The 15,327-nt window shown below is 35.0% G+C and overlaps 3 protein-coding genes across 3 annotated transcripts in view; 2 read left to right on the top strand and 1 right to left on the bottom strand.

Moving 5' to 3' along the window:
- Positions 1 to 176: 176 nt before the first annotated feature.
- On the top strand, positions 177 to 5,896 carry LOC121325537 (eukaryotic translation initiation factor 4E-binding protein 2-like). Its single transcript, XM_041268172.1, has 3 exons — positions 177 to 478; positions 1,423 to 1,599; positions 2,951 to 5,896. Exons 1-3 carry the CDS (start codon positions 346 to 348, stop codon positions 2,980 to 2,982), a joined length of 342 nt encoding a protein of 113 aa, XP_041124106.1. The 5' UTR covers positions 177 to 345; the 3' UTR covers positions 2,983 to 5,896.
- Positions 5,897 to 7,163: 1,267 nt separating this feature from the next.
- LOC121325884 (nodal homolog) lies at positions 7,164 to 10,826 on the bottom strand. Its single transcript, XM_041268964.1, has 3 exons — positions 10,565 to 10,826; positions 8,107 to 8,879; positions 7,164 to 7,316 (listed from the first exon to the last, which is right to left on the bottom strand). The coding sequence occupies exons 1-3, from the start codon at positions 10,824 to 10,826 to the stop codon at positions 7,164 to 7,166; spliced, it is 1,188 nt and encodes a 395-aa protein (XP_041124898.1).
- A 1,827-nt stretch (positions 10,827 to 12,653) lies between these two features.
- LOC121325757 (paladin-like) overlaps positions 12,654 to 15,327 on the top strand; it is an 88,558-nt gene continuing 85,884 nt past the window's right edge. Inside the window, exon 1 of the mRNA XM_041268702.1 lies at positions 12,654 to 12,847. The gene's annotated coding sequence lies outside the window, so the exon portion shown is untranslated. The remainder of the gene's footprint in view (positions 12,848 to 15,327) is intronic.

Raw genomic sequence — 15,327 nt, 5'->3', positions numbered from 1 at the left:
CACAAAATTTGTAAGCACACATAGAATTGATATTTATAATTTATTATAGTATTATTATTACTAATATTTTATTCACACACCACACACTATTACCCCGCTATTGTTGTTCTTGATCCTCGAAAGTGTTAAACCTAAACGCACGCTGTATTGTGACCTCATTTCCTTTTATGCTGTTTCCTGGCTGGTCGTGGGAGTGGAACGTGCTGACGGCTGGAGGACAGAGAGAGCGAGAGAGGAAGAAAGCTTTTGCTAAGACTGAAAAAAAAGAAAGAAAGATCTAGCGCGGGATAAGCCGTCCTTCAGCACCACCGCCTTTTTAGCTAATAAATCGCTGTTTCAGGTGACATGTCAGCGGGTCGTCAGCACAGTGATAGCAGGTCCATTCCGACCAGGACGGTGCTGATCAGCGACACAACGCAGCTACCTCATGATTACTGCACAACACCTGGGGGCACTTTATTCTCCACCACTCCAGGAGGTAACACGGCCTAATAAATCATTTTGAACGTATAATAATGCTGAACCCGTTGTACGATTCGTCCAACAGCGTATGCGTACAAACACGAAGTTAACTGTATTGCTAGTGCTGTTAAACCCAAGCAAACAAAGCACACCACCTATGCAGTTTGTAGCCTACGCAGGGATCTCGAACTTGATTGTAAATAAATAATTTGTGGGCACAATTTTGTATTGCAAGTATTGCATTTTGTGCTGAAATATGTTACTTACTGATAGTATACAGTTTACAGAGGTAGATTTTTTTTTTTTTTTTTTTTTTTTTTCCTCCCAGCCTGGGTATGATTTTGCTCAGCTTTTGCCATTTTTTGGTCACTTCCCCTTCTGTTACGTAATGTACATAAAGTAAAAAAAAAAAATTAAATAATAGTGGTGTTATGAAAGAAGAATTATACTCTCCGACCCAATGATCGAATTTGAGTAACTTGTAAGCCAAATATCATAACAAAAAGCTAATGTTTATTTGACATACTGTATACCATCTGTTCTCGTACTGTGAAAGTTCAGCTGTCTATCGCACTTGGCTTTAAAGCTATACGTATATATATATATATATAAATATATATATATATATATATATATATATATATATATATTATAGTGTGTGTGTGTGTGTTTTAGTCCTTGTCACACTACAATTTAAAATTGTAGTCTGTGAGAGGACTCTGGGCAATAAGAGAGATTTGAACTTCATAAATACGTTCATGTATACTTCAGCGTGGTGTTTGTTAAGTCAAAGTAAAAGTTTGAAGAGACACAAATAGAAGTGTACTATAAGACAGTCACCCTGGCTTCTAAAGTCGGTGTCAGCATACAGAATGGTAGTCAGTTTTGTGAATACATTGTTGGGGCTGTGGTCAGATCAAGTGCAGGTAAATGTTTTAACCTATATGGCACTTTGTCTAGGTACCCGGATTATCTATGATCGCAAATTTCTGTTGGATCGCCGCAATTCCCCTCTTGCTCAGACTCCACCTGCTCACCTCCCTGTCATCCCTGGAGTGACCAGTCCCAAAACCAGCATTGAAAATAAAAAAGAAGAAACTAAAAATATGAATAAGCACGAGAGGAAGACCGCAGCAGGTCGGTTCTATTGTTATTTCAATCTGCTTCAGTTGCTTTGTGTACCTTTTCTACAACTGTTACAGATGTGCTATATTACTTCAATATTTTATGCAAACGTCTCCTGTCGGCATTGCTTCATTTGTTTTGAAACACGATCACAAATGTTTTGACTTAAGATGGCTGCCAAACTGTAGTCATGTTACTTTTTGCTCTCTGGATGATAGACCTCTCACTTTCTTATGTAAGCGATAACGCACAAGTTGGTGTGGCCATATCTTTTTCTCAAACCATTTTTCATGTCAGCAAACTATTCTGTGAAAGATGACAATCCACACGTGTTTTTGTAAAAAAAAAAAAAAAAAAAAACGTTTGGTAAATTTGCAACAAACTAAAAGTTACGTGCTAACTGGATATGACCCTGTGGTTGGTACAGAGGACTAATGGAAGACTGCAGGGTAGTTTCAATTGCAACTAATGAAGCGCTTCTGGATACACTGCAGGTTAGGTTTTAAGATGTTTTCAATTACAACGAACACAGTGTAATGTCTTTTGCCCCCAAGAGGATTTTACAACAAGTTATTAAATTAATCCAGTGATTCTTTCCAATAAGAGCTGTACTAACTTAATTATATGAATAGCACCATCTGATGTGTATTTTCAACCTACTAAACAAAGCAGTTTTTTTTTTTTTTTTTTTTTTTTTTTTAATTAATAACGCATCGAGTTAAAGTGCATTCATATTTATTTGCACACTGTTCAGGTACTGAATATCTTCAATTTGATTGTTATAGAAATGTAATGCATCTCACTCGCCAATGCTAAAAGGTTAACTTAATATAATTTTTTTAAATGTTTTATTTAAAAAACGTACTGTAGAATGCACCTATTAATTTTCACATAAAGAGTATTATTATAATTGTATAATAGAGCTTTAAAACTCTATTACCCTGTCCCCACCCCACTCGCTGCCATTTTCCCATACACCAAGTAGATGTGGGCAGTTTAACCTTCGGGTCTGTACTAAAGTTGGGGATCAGCTGTTCCCGAACAATGTTCCTTGTGGGTTTTTTTGCAATTTTGTTGCAATTGGTAGGATGATACAGAGCTGGAGATGATCCGCTGATAGTACCGTACTAGCTAGTACGTTGAGAGACAGAGCCAAGGACTACATTTTTAAAGTTTGTTACAATTGACCAAAAGTTTTTACTTTTATTTGTAAAGTTTTTAACAAGTTGAAGAGTACGGTCTTGAAGAATCAACAAACAATATGCTGAATGTCTTACAACTACCTACTGATTTCAGCTCTCAAATCTGTGTCTAAATATCTTGTGTATTAGTAAGCACTGTGTTTTTCTTTTTTCACTTTAAGGAGATGACTCTCAGTTCGAGATGGACATCTAGCCTGGAAGACCCACAGTGGAATACTTGGCATCACCTGGTACCTGTGTGCCAGTGGCTTGGCTTGTAAAATGCTGTGAGTCATCACAGCCATCTCATTTAACAGCCCCCTGAAGTGCAGAAAAGGAAGTTTAGTAATGTGGCAGAACTCCCCTTAGGTTCAGTTTATTGGTGATAAAACTTTACCTATTGTATCATATAGGGCTGTGCCAACTGGTTATTGTTTCAAAACCACTTGTTGCATTTTTTTTTTTAAACATGTTACCTCCTCTAATGTGATAGATATGAAAAACATCTGCCTGTATTATGCATATAGATAGTAAATCCCCTTAGTATATATTTTGTTTGTTTTAATAATTGAGCAGAAAGTGGAAAAATCTGTAATCATCTGACAGAAAAGCAATACATTTGTTTGCTACATACCTTTATCTTTCCAAGTCAAACGAAATACAGACTGCTATTGCTGAAATTCAAATAAAACCTTCTTGACAGGTCCACAACAAATGCGTATGTCAGTCTCAAAAATAAGGGCCAATTTAAGATCCACATGTCTTTAAAGCCAGGCTTTTAGCTTTCCATTGGCTATGCTTGAAACTAGTTGTTTATTGGCTGGGAGTAAAAACCTTTTTGTATCTTTCGCAGTGATTGTGTTTGTTCTGGAATTGTCTGGTCTTCTAGGTTTAGTTATTTCGTAGCAGCAGTATTTTCATTTGATTAGATTTTTTTTAAGCAAATGTTGGCAGTACTGAATTATATTAAACACATTTCCAATTCATAGGGGTACCAACCATTGTCATTAAAATGGGAACAGTGTGTCATTTCAAGCACTGGATTTCTGGAAAGTACCAAATGCAAGCATTATGGATTCTGCTTTTAGTTCTGAGTAGTAAAGGTAGTGTTGTCTGGGTAATGCTGCTACTGTCAACTGGGTTAATGGTTCAGCATAGAGAGAACTAGATGTAAGTTACATTTTAACATTTTAATGTATTGTTTTGTTTGCAGTGGATAATTTGATTTGCTGGCACAGCCCTGCAAAATATGTGTTTTTTGTTTTGTTTTTTTTGTTTTGTAATAAGGCCTTTTTTATCAAGGGGCTTGCTTGTTAAAGATTTAGCTCAGATGAAAACCTTGAAAGGGATTTTTTTAATTTAATTTTTTTTAACCAAATAACCAATAAACAGTAGTCCTGGTAAATTTAGTAAAAAATCCTGAAAAAAAAACAAAACAAAACTAAATATATATAGAAGTGCCCATTTTCTAGAAAAACAAACATTTGTTTGGAAGACATATGAAACAAAATGGGGTTTGTATTACCATTCTGGCCAGGTGCATCTCTGACACTGCCACATTAGAATTATTAGACTGTTTTTTTGCAAACACTCACTAGTTTTCTATGGGTGTATTTTATTTATGAAGTCTAAACATCACTATAAAAGGCAGTTCATTCAGAAGGTCAGGTCATGTTTGGACTGTCTGTACAATTTTTTAAGGACACTTGCATCTTTGTGAAAGGAGGTCCTGGTGTTTGAGACTGAATAACAACGTTTGACTTGAATAATAAAATACTTTGTTTATAGTTTTGAGAAAGCAATGAGCTCAAGATGCACTATGTAAGTGTGACTATGTACATACAGTATGCAGCATGCTGCTAGCATATTAGAAAGTCATTCTAAACAAGCATTCAGACATGGAAACATGTTTCAAATCAAAGCAAAACGAAAATCTCTGCTCACACTGGTTTAAGCCATGTTTCGTAAGTATTTTGTAAACGCAAACATCTGATTACATTTTCAGATACATCTTGGAGAAGAAGATTTCTCAAAAGAACTAAACAATGAATCAGTCATGTGGCTTTGATTTAGAACTCTGGTTTCACTTCCAGAATAGAATTCAAACTAACACCTGCATTCTTACTGCTCCAGTGTATGGTCAAAAAAGTTATTGTTGTAGGTGCATTTTGTTTTGTTTATCATCAGAAATTCATAATTCGCCAATGTTAACGTTTCAGAAAATACCCAAGAGAACTAAAATGTTATTGGCGAGATACTGAGTTGGGAAGATCATTTCTGGGAGATGAGAAATGAAGGAGAGGAAGTAGGCAAAAGAAGTACCCTTCTTACCCCACTACAGTGGAACATTGTGTGGCCTTACCTTATTTGTTTTTTGCTTCCTATCTCTGCTGATTTTCCACATCTGGTTCCCTAAAGCTCGAAATAAACACTCAATCTGGATTGGGCTAAAATTAAATGGTTATGCTCCTTTTCTTAAGCAGTTAAAGGAAAGGTGCAGTTATTTTATTAACAGGTGTTTGTTATCATTATTGAAGACATTATAAATACTCCTCTGCAGCATTAAAAACACACGTTTGTACCTTTTGTTTTGATAGACCTAAATAATTAATATAACTCATACTGTTATAAAGTCATGTAGAGACCAATTTAGAGGTTTCTGTTTAGGGTAAAATGTATATTTTTATTTCACAGCATGGAGGCTAGATGCAAAAATGTGCTAGTCTTTCATGTTTGTCTATTTTTTGTTTTTAAAGGACATGGAATCAAAATCAGCATATTTGTAACACTGCAATGTAAATGCTGGAATCAATTGGTTTTATTCTCTGGCTAATGATCTGTGTCATGTGAAAAAGCATACTTTGTGTTAAAGCATTTTTGTCTTTTTTTCTGAGCACATCTTTTGAAATTGAAAACCAATTGAAAACCAGCTGTTGTTGGCCTAATTTGGCTGTAATTTTGTACATTATGGAGCAAACCAGAAGAAAAAAGCTCTGTGTGACTTTTTTTGTTTCTGTTTCAAACTATTTTTAACAAAAGTGTATTTTCAAATTAAATCACGCCAATGCCAGTGGACACTGTTACAATGAGATCAATAAAATTCCTTAGTAATAAGGATCTCATAATAATGCATTTGTTGGCTTTAATTTTGTTCACCCATCATAATGTGCCATGTTAGAAAATGCAAGCCAAAGGCAAGTCTGACCTCTTGCCTCCCCCCCCCCCCCCCCCCCCCCCACACACACACACACACAACACACACTCACACTGAAATATTGGCTGATTACACTAAGTTAATTCTGGGTTTAGTATGTGGGGCTGAAATTCTTGAAAGAAGAGGTGTGTGTGATTGCAGTCCTTTGCAAGGTGTTTTCGGATTAAACTCTGAAAATACATATCCCAGTTTACCACAGCAATAGCTATTCACATGACAAATCAGTTGTATTTGCTGGTTTTTCAAAAGGTTATGAAACAGAGGTCTAGCAGATGATATGTTTGCCTAGGATCTATACAGAGACAACCAGGCTGCTCTTATTAGGACATAGATAACCCTGTACCTATGGACCTTTATCATTGAGTATGGGTTTCTGCTGCACTGATTTAAGGACAACACAGAGCAATTTGTATGTGAACAGATTTATTTCCTTGTTTGGCAGAGTAGTAAAATAATAGCTTATCTAAATATATAACTTTAATTAATACAATATTTACAATAATATAAAAGCTTAAAATAGCCTTTTTTACATCACTGGCTGCAGTCTCCATCTGACATATCAGAGTGCTTAATTGGTCTTTTGATCCATTCAGTGTCAGTATAAAGACAGCAGTGGAGAGGTCAGTGGTCTGTGTTATTAGTAAAGACACCCATTTTAAACTACAATCGTATTATCTATCTTCAATGTTTAGCATATTCTTTACAGACCATTCTTCCCATGGGCTTATAACCACCACCTCTCCCCCAGATCTTGCACTACTTTGCTAATCATACTAATCTTTGATGCTTAGATGCAAAACCATTATAATTTTCATTTGACCTCTGCATTGTATAACCCAGCCATTCAATAAAGATAGAAGTAACATAAACCCTGAAAAACACCAGTTGTATCGTCATGGCACCGAACAGTAAAGTTAAAGTGTATCAGTTTGTACTGACAACCATGCACAAGCAATGTGGTTCTGTAATAAGGTTACAGTATTCAGTGTTTTAATTCTCTTTGCAATGCATGCAGGTGTTTTGCTAATCTTTCATGCACTTTCCTCAAGCTCCTCAGGCATTAACCGGGCTCCAGCTGTTTGGATGTTTCCATTGCTTCTGTTTGTAGACAGTAGCGCTCCTGCTCCTGTGATTCCAGTAGAAGAGGTAGATATCAATTCATATCTTCGCTGTTGTTTTCTTCAGTGGCAGCCACATTCTTCCACAATCATTTCCTCGTGGTGGCGGAGCACCACCTCCCCGCTCTCATGATAGAGCATGCTCAGTGAGCTCATTTTTGTCGGAACACAGCATGGAGAGGGAACCCGGTCAGGATGGTAATGCTTCAGCAGGCTCTAAGGAAGAGAATACAATCAATTTGCTATTGGTTAGTCACAATATTATATAAATATACCGGTATCATGTCACCTATCCCTGAGGAGCTCCAAGTATACCCGTATATACACCAAGTCCATTACACTGTGTGTCACTTTTACAAAGCATTTTGATACTCTTTTTAGCCAATAAGTTACAGTGTGCATTGTTGTGAAATGATGCACTGTTAGGTGTGTTATTAGGCAAGAAACAACCACCTACCGTGCTGCAATTTCACAGTACAGCTCACCTTGAAGAGTCTGACTGATAATAAAAATGGACCGTTCCATAAAGAAACCAGGACAACGATTATCCAACCATCATGACTCTGAATTTTCACCCAACCAGCATGCACTGTTTTTTTTAATGTTGCCGTTTTCTTTAAAAACGTCAGTACCTATGATAAGGCACATTTTCAGATAATAAGATAAAATAACGTTAACTGGACATACATGGAAAGGAAAAAAAAAAAAAAAACCTCTAAACTGAGAATACTTTTACTGTTCCTCCTTGAAACTAAGTTTTTATCAAGTTTACTCTGCCTTTATTAAACAGTACCTTATATTTGGGGATTTTAACAACGTAAACAACGTAAATATCAATGATTTTTATCAATTGATGATGAAAACGAAGTTTAAAATTATATTGTTGTTGACTTGTTCACATACCTCGAAACGTTTCATGGAATAGTCTGTGGCTATTTTATCATGATAGTGCAGAATCACAAAGCAGTAGCCTAATGTCGTTAAAACAAAATAAAACCGACCCTACCTGCATGTACGCATGATTCGTGGGCTTGAAATCCTCTTCAACAGGGGCAGGGCACTCACCTTCGCAACGGTATGCATTGTACCGCTTGGGGAAGACAATCCATGAGCCCCAGCCAATTCGATTGAAATCTATGTGTAAATCTACTCTGCGACATAAGGGTTTTCTACTGACCGACCCGTGTTCCGGTGAGGATTTTATAGGCCAGTTTCTCTGTTTTCTGTTGCGTTTGTGTCTTTTTTGCCGTTTATCTTCACCCTCTCTGTCACTAACCACAAATTTGGATTCTTCAGCTGTACGGAGCAGGCTGACCGGGGGTCCCCCTTCTGCTTTCAAGTGGGAAAAGACAACCAGTAAGACCCTATCGTTGACAGCATGCTGATCTTGTGGGCTTTCCGTGGAAGGCAGGATGATTCCATGGCCCCGTGGGTTCACCCTGACTGGTTTGAATTTCTTTGTTGTCTTAATTCTCAACTTGTTTGAATACATGTTTGTGTTAAACCAGCCAGTTAATAGTTCTGTTACATTGTAGACTTTCCAGTTGGTGGATGAGTTCGTCACCGATGACGTAGAGAATACACCAATTTGTTGATGTTCGAGGCAAATTCCATTCTTACAGGGGTATTCATGTGTATGGTGGATTTCCAATGAGGAATCGACAGAAATCAAAAATCTGGGGAGCCTGATTCTGAGCTCAGCCACCTGAAGTTCTTCGTCTGTGAGCAGAGAAGAAAAATCAAAAGTGGCGATCCATCGATTTCCAATTCGTTCAAAACCTTTAAAAACAAAAAAACAACAAAAAAAAAAAAAAAACAACTTTATAATATTTTAATATTTGATCAACATGCACATGTATACCATCATATCATCTTCAAGACTGTCCCATCTGTACTTCTTTGTTAATGGCAATAGGGTCAGCACTTAGTTTTATTTTATTTTAAAATATTATTCCACAAAAATGAACTAGGATTTCTTTGCAAATGTATCCCAATGTTTATTTTTCACACCTTGTGGCGCGTAGACAAGGGGTGATGCCTTGTTAACTTCTGTCCTAAGTCTAATGGTTTGTGCAAAAAAGGTGAGAAATGGTTTTTAATTAGCGATTGAGGACTGTAATGAATGATAAAGACTTCTAATGACATGAAAGCCCTAGTTTACAGAACGGAATAAAACAGCATTAATCAATAGGATCACTTACCTATCTGCCATTTAGCTAATTGTTCGTCTTTTGTTAGACGCCGACAGCTAAAGATCTGACTAAATCTGAAACATATCCAATAATAATAATAATAATAATAATAATAATAATAATAATAATAATAATAATAATAATAATAATAGGCCTAATCTATTCAGGTAGCAATCCAATGAATATATATTAAAAAATAAATAAAAATAAAATAAAAACAACTCCAAATTTTAAGATGTAAAGTAAACACAATGTTTTTTGTTTTTTTTTTTAAGCAGTAATAAGGAAATCCAAAATATTATTTAATACGGAAAGTGTTTGAAGATTGTTGAATGTATTCTTCCTCTTAACTGTTGTATGAATTTATGACTAAACTGAAAAAAGTTAAACATGAGATCATAAATATGATTAACTGAAACGTAATCATATTTCTGTAAGAAATAGAAATTAAATACATATTAACTCAATCCTATAGGACCCCCCAAAAAAAGTATTTTTCAAAGCCCCACTCACTTCCCTTGCTTGGTTCTCGTTTTTATGTGCGGTGTTGTTACATACTGCCCTAACGGCCATGAAGGGAACAGGACACTAAAGTAACAGCAGATTAAGGAACAGACGGGTTGGAAGACGGGCTAGATAATCTAATCAAGACAAGTGTGAAAAAAAACTGTGGCAAGATATTGATTCGGGTTTCAATTGATTTGTATAGTGCTGTCTGGCAAGAGCCTCAATCCACATCACCTAGTTAAGGAAACGGGGTCTGCCTTGAAAATTACACTGAAAAGAGGCTCACACACTGATCCCTGGTGATGCTTATTCACCCGGGGAGAGGAATGTGTATTGAGCGTTTCTGAGCTGTCTGGGACAGAGATTTGACAACCAGGGTTACTAAAACACCAGAGAGACAATCCGAACAATAGAGAGGGACCGAACCGAGGGGTGTTCAACTTTAAAGCTAAATAGTGACTGGCATGGTGCATTATTAACGAATGACAAGTTCAGGATTTTCTGTAACATATACAATTAAGAGTAGAAATAATAATAATAATAATAATAATAATAATAATAATAATAATAATAATAATAATAATAATAATAATAATAATAATAATAATAGGTTTATGAATTGGTAAATATTATATATTAAAACATATATATCGGTGTGTATATATATATGCATAACACACACACATATATATTTATATATATATATATATATATATATATATATATATATATATATATATATATATATATATATAAAACTCCTACTTTTCGCAATTACACTTCTGACAGTGTCGGTCTCTTTCATCACCGCTTTTTGCTCATCGCTTTTCGAAGCTCCAGACTGATTTGCAGACTTCAAACTTCTATAAAGATGCATCATATAAGGAGGAAAGTGATATCCAGAAGAACGCTTGGTTACAGAGGTCCCTGGTACTGAATCCAAAGAGCCATATCCAGCCTTGTTGGTCTCTTGTGTTAAAAGCAGAGACGAATGGATAAGAACACTAAAAATTCTGAGAAGATTCATGCTGGCCCAGCTTTGGTGAATCAATGACAGTTTAGTCTTGCATTGGGTAGGTCCGGTTAGCTTTTATATACCCACCCCTTGATGCATAATTAACAAGCACTATTGGACATTAAAGAAACATGACATGCGTTCTTTATGGTCTCTGACATGTCAAAGGCCATTATGTTGGTAATGAAGCTCTTTTCATTGCTTACCTCAGTCGATTTACAAGCTCAGACACTTGTTTAAATGGGTTCTGTTCGTTATACCCCACAAGTTACAACCTTACACTCAACACCAGCTTCTCATTCGTAACATCTTATATAGATGTGTTTATTTTATTTTTTTTTAAATGTAACTCCCTTATAAATTATTTGATCTAAATGCTGCGATATTTTTGAAAGTTCTCAAAGCTTTTGTTTTAATGAATTGCAGAAAAATCCACGATTTCGCTTTTTACTGTTCTTGTACAACATAGATTAAATAAAGTGTGTTTGAGGGAAACCCATCTTTTTCACTCTTAATTGGTTCCAGAGCTATCTATACAGATTTTTCAATGTTGATTAGTTATTTGTTTATTGAGAGTGTTGTGTGCTGTTTAAATACACAGCTGCTGTTTTTTTTTTTATACTTATTACGTTTAAGTTTGTTTCTTTTCTCTAAAAAAAAATTCAAAATTACAAAATATACACTGCAATAAAATAAACATAAACATAAACGCACAACCTAACTAAGTAGAACAAGATTACATTTTAGCAATCGACCAGAGACAGCAGAACGAACATTTACATTATTAAAAATAAAATAACAAAAAAAATCATCAGGAAGGGATTTTATGTTATACTGTAAATTACAATGACCATTCATTCGGGTACATGCATATTTTAAACAAACAGAAACATTTCACCTGAGCAAAAACTAAAACCTACATTATTTTATCTTTTACATGCCACAACATAAACCAGCTGTTTTAGCTACTGTCCTCATTTTCTAAAGGATATTCCTAAATTTGAGTATATCACCATGCTACTACTGCAATTAAATAAAGCTTACATGATTATATACAAGAACAAGCACTGGTTGTGTTTATAATAATAATAATAAATTAGTATCATATAATTTAAGGTTTTTTTTTTTTTTTTTTTTTTGTATATGCTATTGAATTTAGGGTCAAACCCACAGCCTAAAAACTGTATATAGCCTAACTGTCATTTGTGTTTTTTCAGCACAAAGTGTATTTTCGTTGATTCCTGTAGGAGGCAGCAAACTGTAGATTTCAGAGAATGTGCAATCTGAGATCATCGTTTCTCAGTGTTTATTATAACACAAATTATATTTGAATATCATTAGCTATATACGATATGTTGCATTAATATTTGCCCTATCATGATACGAGTCATACTGATTATCCACAATTATTATTATTATTATTATTATTATTATTATTATTATTATTATTATTATTATTATTATTTTGATGTGACATTAAAGTTTTCAGCTTCAAATGAACTTGCAACGATTGGCATTAGTTGCTTGAATGGGATTGAACATACCACAACTATTGTACAGTGTGCACAAATAAAGTAACACTTATGTGCCAATTAAAATACTCATTTGATTTTATAGCATTGTTTTCGCTTCTTTATGCCAAAAGCACGTGAGTATTGAAATATCAAAATTAATCTTGAAATCAGTAAATATAGATACATTTCCATAAATATTGTTAGATCAATGCAAATAAATGTCATGTTTATGCAAAACAGAAATAAATCAAATGTATGCCGCAGGAGCCAAGATCCCTGCCCCCAGTGTGCGCATGCTCGTTTGTGATACTTTTGTGGTTACAGTCTGACTGAATGAATGTGTTTTTGCGTGAGTCCAAAACTAAAGAAAGCTAACGGATAAGGGACGAGACACAATTTATTAGCTTGCAGATTGCCAGTCAACACGATTTTACGAAGCTTTTAGATTCTCTGTGTCGGTAGAGCAACGATATACGGCGCACACAAAAGTAATCGAGTTTTCAAAGTGGAAGTTCATTGGTGAGTAAAGTTAGGAATTCACTTAAAGTTTTGCCTGCCTGAACGTTGTATACAACCGCAGCAATTGTTTACTAAATTGTGGGTATATCTTAATGATGATCGTTGATCTATATATAAGTTCAAGAATACTTCGTTATGTGTGTTATTTAAACACCGAGTAAAAAATGCATCAAGCGAGTAAATGTAATGTTTTACAGGAGACTAGCGCTTCTGTTTAAGTTGTTAAAGCTGTAGCGCCCTGTTTCTACTTTCTAAAAGAGTTTTCGAAACTGGCATCTGGCAGTGTAACCAGTATGAAGCATACAAGTGGTACACACGTTGTTTAATCAATGCTATAATCTTCATACTTTTAAATATCACACAGCACAAAGCGTGTCTTATTTTGTTTAAATGATAGGCAGGTCCCTAATGTCAGAACTACATTATGACGTTTATGGCACAACATTTATTTACTGCTGCACCCTACAGATTCTAGATGGCTTGAAGAGTGTAGTAAAGGAGATAGTTACACGATTTAAATCGATCTTAATAGCATTAAAAAAAAAAAAAAAAAAAAAAAAAAAAAGTATATGAAAAATTATAGCACAGTGCAATAGGGGAATAGTTTGTGTATCTGAAACACATATTATATATATATATATATATATATATATAATTATATATATCTATATAATATATATAAGAGAAACATCTGTCCAGGATAGAAAGGATTTTAGCTTTCCTAAAGATGACCGATATAGACCAGTGATTCTCTATGTGTGGCTCTTCTTGAGTCCAGAACTATTCCAGTTCAGGTTTTTCCAAAAAGAAGACATTTAGTGGTGTTACAATATTATGCGACGACTAATTATTATATATTATAATATTATATTAATAATAGCTTTCCTTGCTTTTGTTAATCAATGGAAAGGGATTGGAGCATGACGCCCTGATGGTAGCAAATTCAGCCGATAATCAGCATAAAAGTGGTAAGTTTGTTACACAAAACTTGATTGATTAATGGAACCACTTCATCAGCATCAAACCTTAACAACACATTTAAGTTAATCTTCATCTAAAGCAAATCACTTATCATCTTAATGAAAAATCAAAAAGCAGCAGCTATCACAACCTTGTATCAAAGACTGTTTTGCCCATTGTGACTGACTTGCAACAGGGAGATGCAGTTTTTAAGTACTACAGACAATATGGTGGGGACATTTGCATGTCTAATTAATCATCTATGTAGGGATAGCCCATTCACACAAGAGTATGTGCTACTCCTTCGTTTGAAGCAGATAATAATAATGCAGTGTCAGAAAAACAGTAATTGTTTTAAGGAGCTGAAATGCCCTGCACTGTATACTTTTAAATCTGGTAGGTATTGTAGCAATCAGTATTCAAAGTCAGCATTCAAAATTGCAGAATATAGTGCTTGATAGGGCCTTAATGTACACTTGCAGTTCACTTGCAAATGAAAATGCACAAAAGCAACCAAAGAGCACAGATTAAAAAAAAAAAAAAAAAAAAAAAAAAAAAAACATGGGCTGTGACGTGGATATTCAAATAAATTGTAACACTGAAGAGGTGGGATTCGTATCAGAAAACTGGTTGCCACTGTTTTCTTTAAAAAAAAAAAACTAAAAAAAAAAAAAAAACTTAAAACCTAGATTTACCTTGATCTTGTACTGATTCATCAGGTACCTTTCCTCTGAGTAAAGATGTTCTAAGAAAAGTCCTGAACTTTTTTAAAATATAAAACAATTATGACATGCATATACAGAGAAAAACAATGACTTTATTTAGCAAATTGCTTATTATTTTTTATTAACTTGTTAGTTTTAAACCCCTATTCATAATCTGGACATTTCCTGAGAAATGAACAGAGCAATTGCTAAACAGTCCCTGTAGATGGAGTCTGAACTGCTTGTTATTGGTGCGTTATTTGAGCTGACATGGAGTGAATTGGTGGATAGTGAGAGGAACAGGATTCACTTGATTGGTTTGTTTTCTTTGGAGGATCCAGCTGAGGATAGTATTGTAGACCAGTTGTTTTTTTCCTGAACGTTTGCTGACTAGCAGCTACAAATTGAGCTTTCATTATGGCGTCCTGTTACAGACATGGCCTGTCTTGTCTCCAGACCAGCATCAGATAGAAACTGAACATCTGTTGCTCTCGCAACTGACTCTCTTTTTTCCTTGCTTAACTGACCGTATTTTGCCATTTTCTGCTCCCTTACATTCAGGAATGACAAACTTGTGCCTGTGCTACCTATATTTATAGTAATCATGGACCCTCGCATGTTAACAATAATTGGTGACAAAAGGTTAATTAGGTAACATGCTAGTTAACTCAGAGAACATCTAACAAAGACACTTTTATACTTAGGCCAGTGTTCTGACACCGTGTTATACACATTTCAGATTTTTAACTGACTTGGGCTTCAGACTGAAATCCCCTTGCTTTGGGTGACCATTTCATTGAAATTGACAAGATTTAC

Source organism: Polyodon spathula, chromosome 13 (genome assembly GCF_017654505.1).
Source record: "Polyodon spathula isolate WHYD16114869_AA chromosome 13, ASM1765450v1, whole genome shotgun sequence".
Classification (NCBI taxonomy): Eukaryota; Metazoa; Chordata; class Actinopteri; order Acipenseriformes; family Polyodontidae; genus Polyodon; species Polyodon spathula.
Note: the sequence above shows the minus strand (reverse complement) of the source record. Positions and strands in the feature narration are given on the sequence as shown.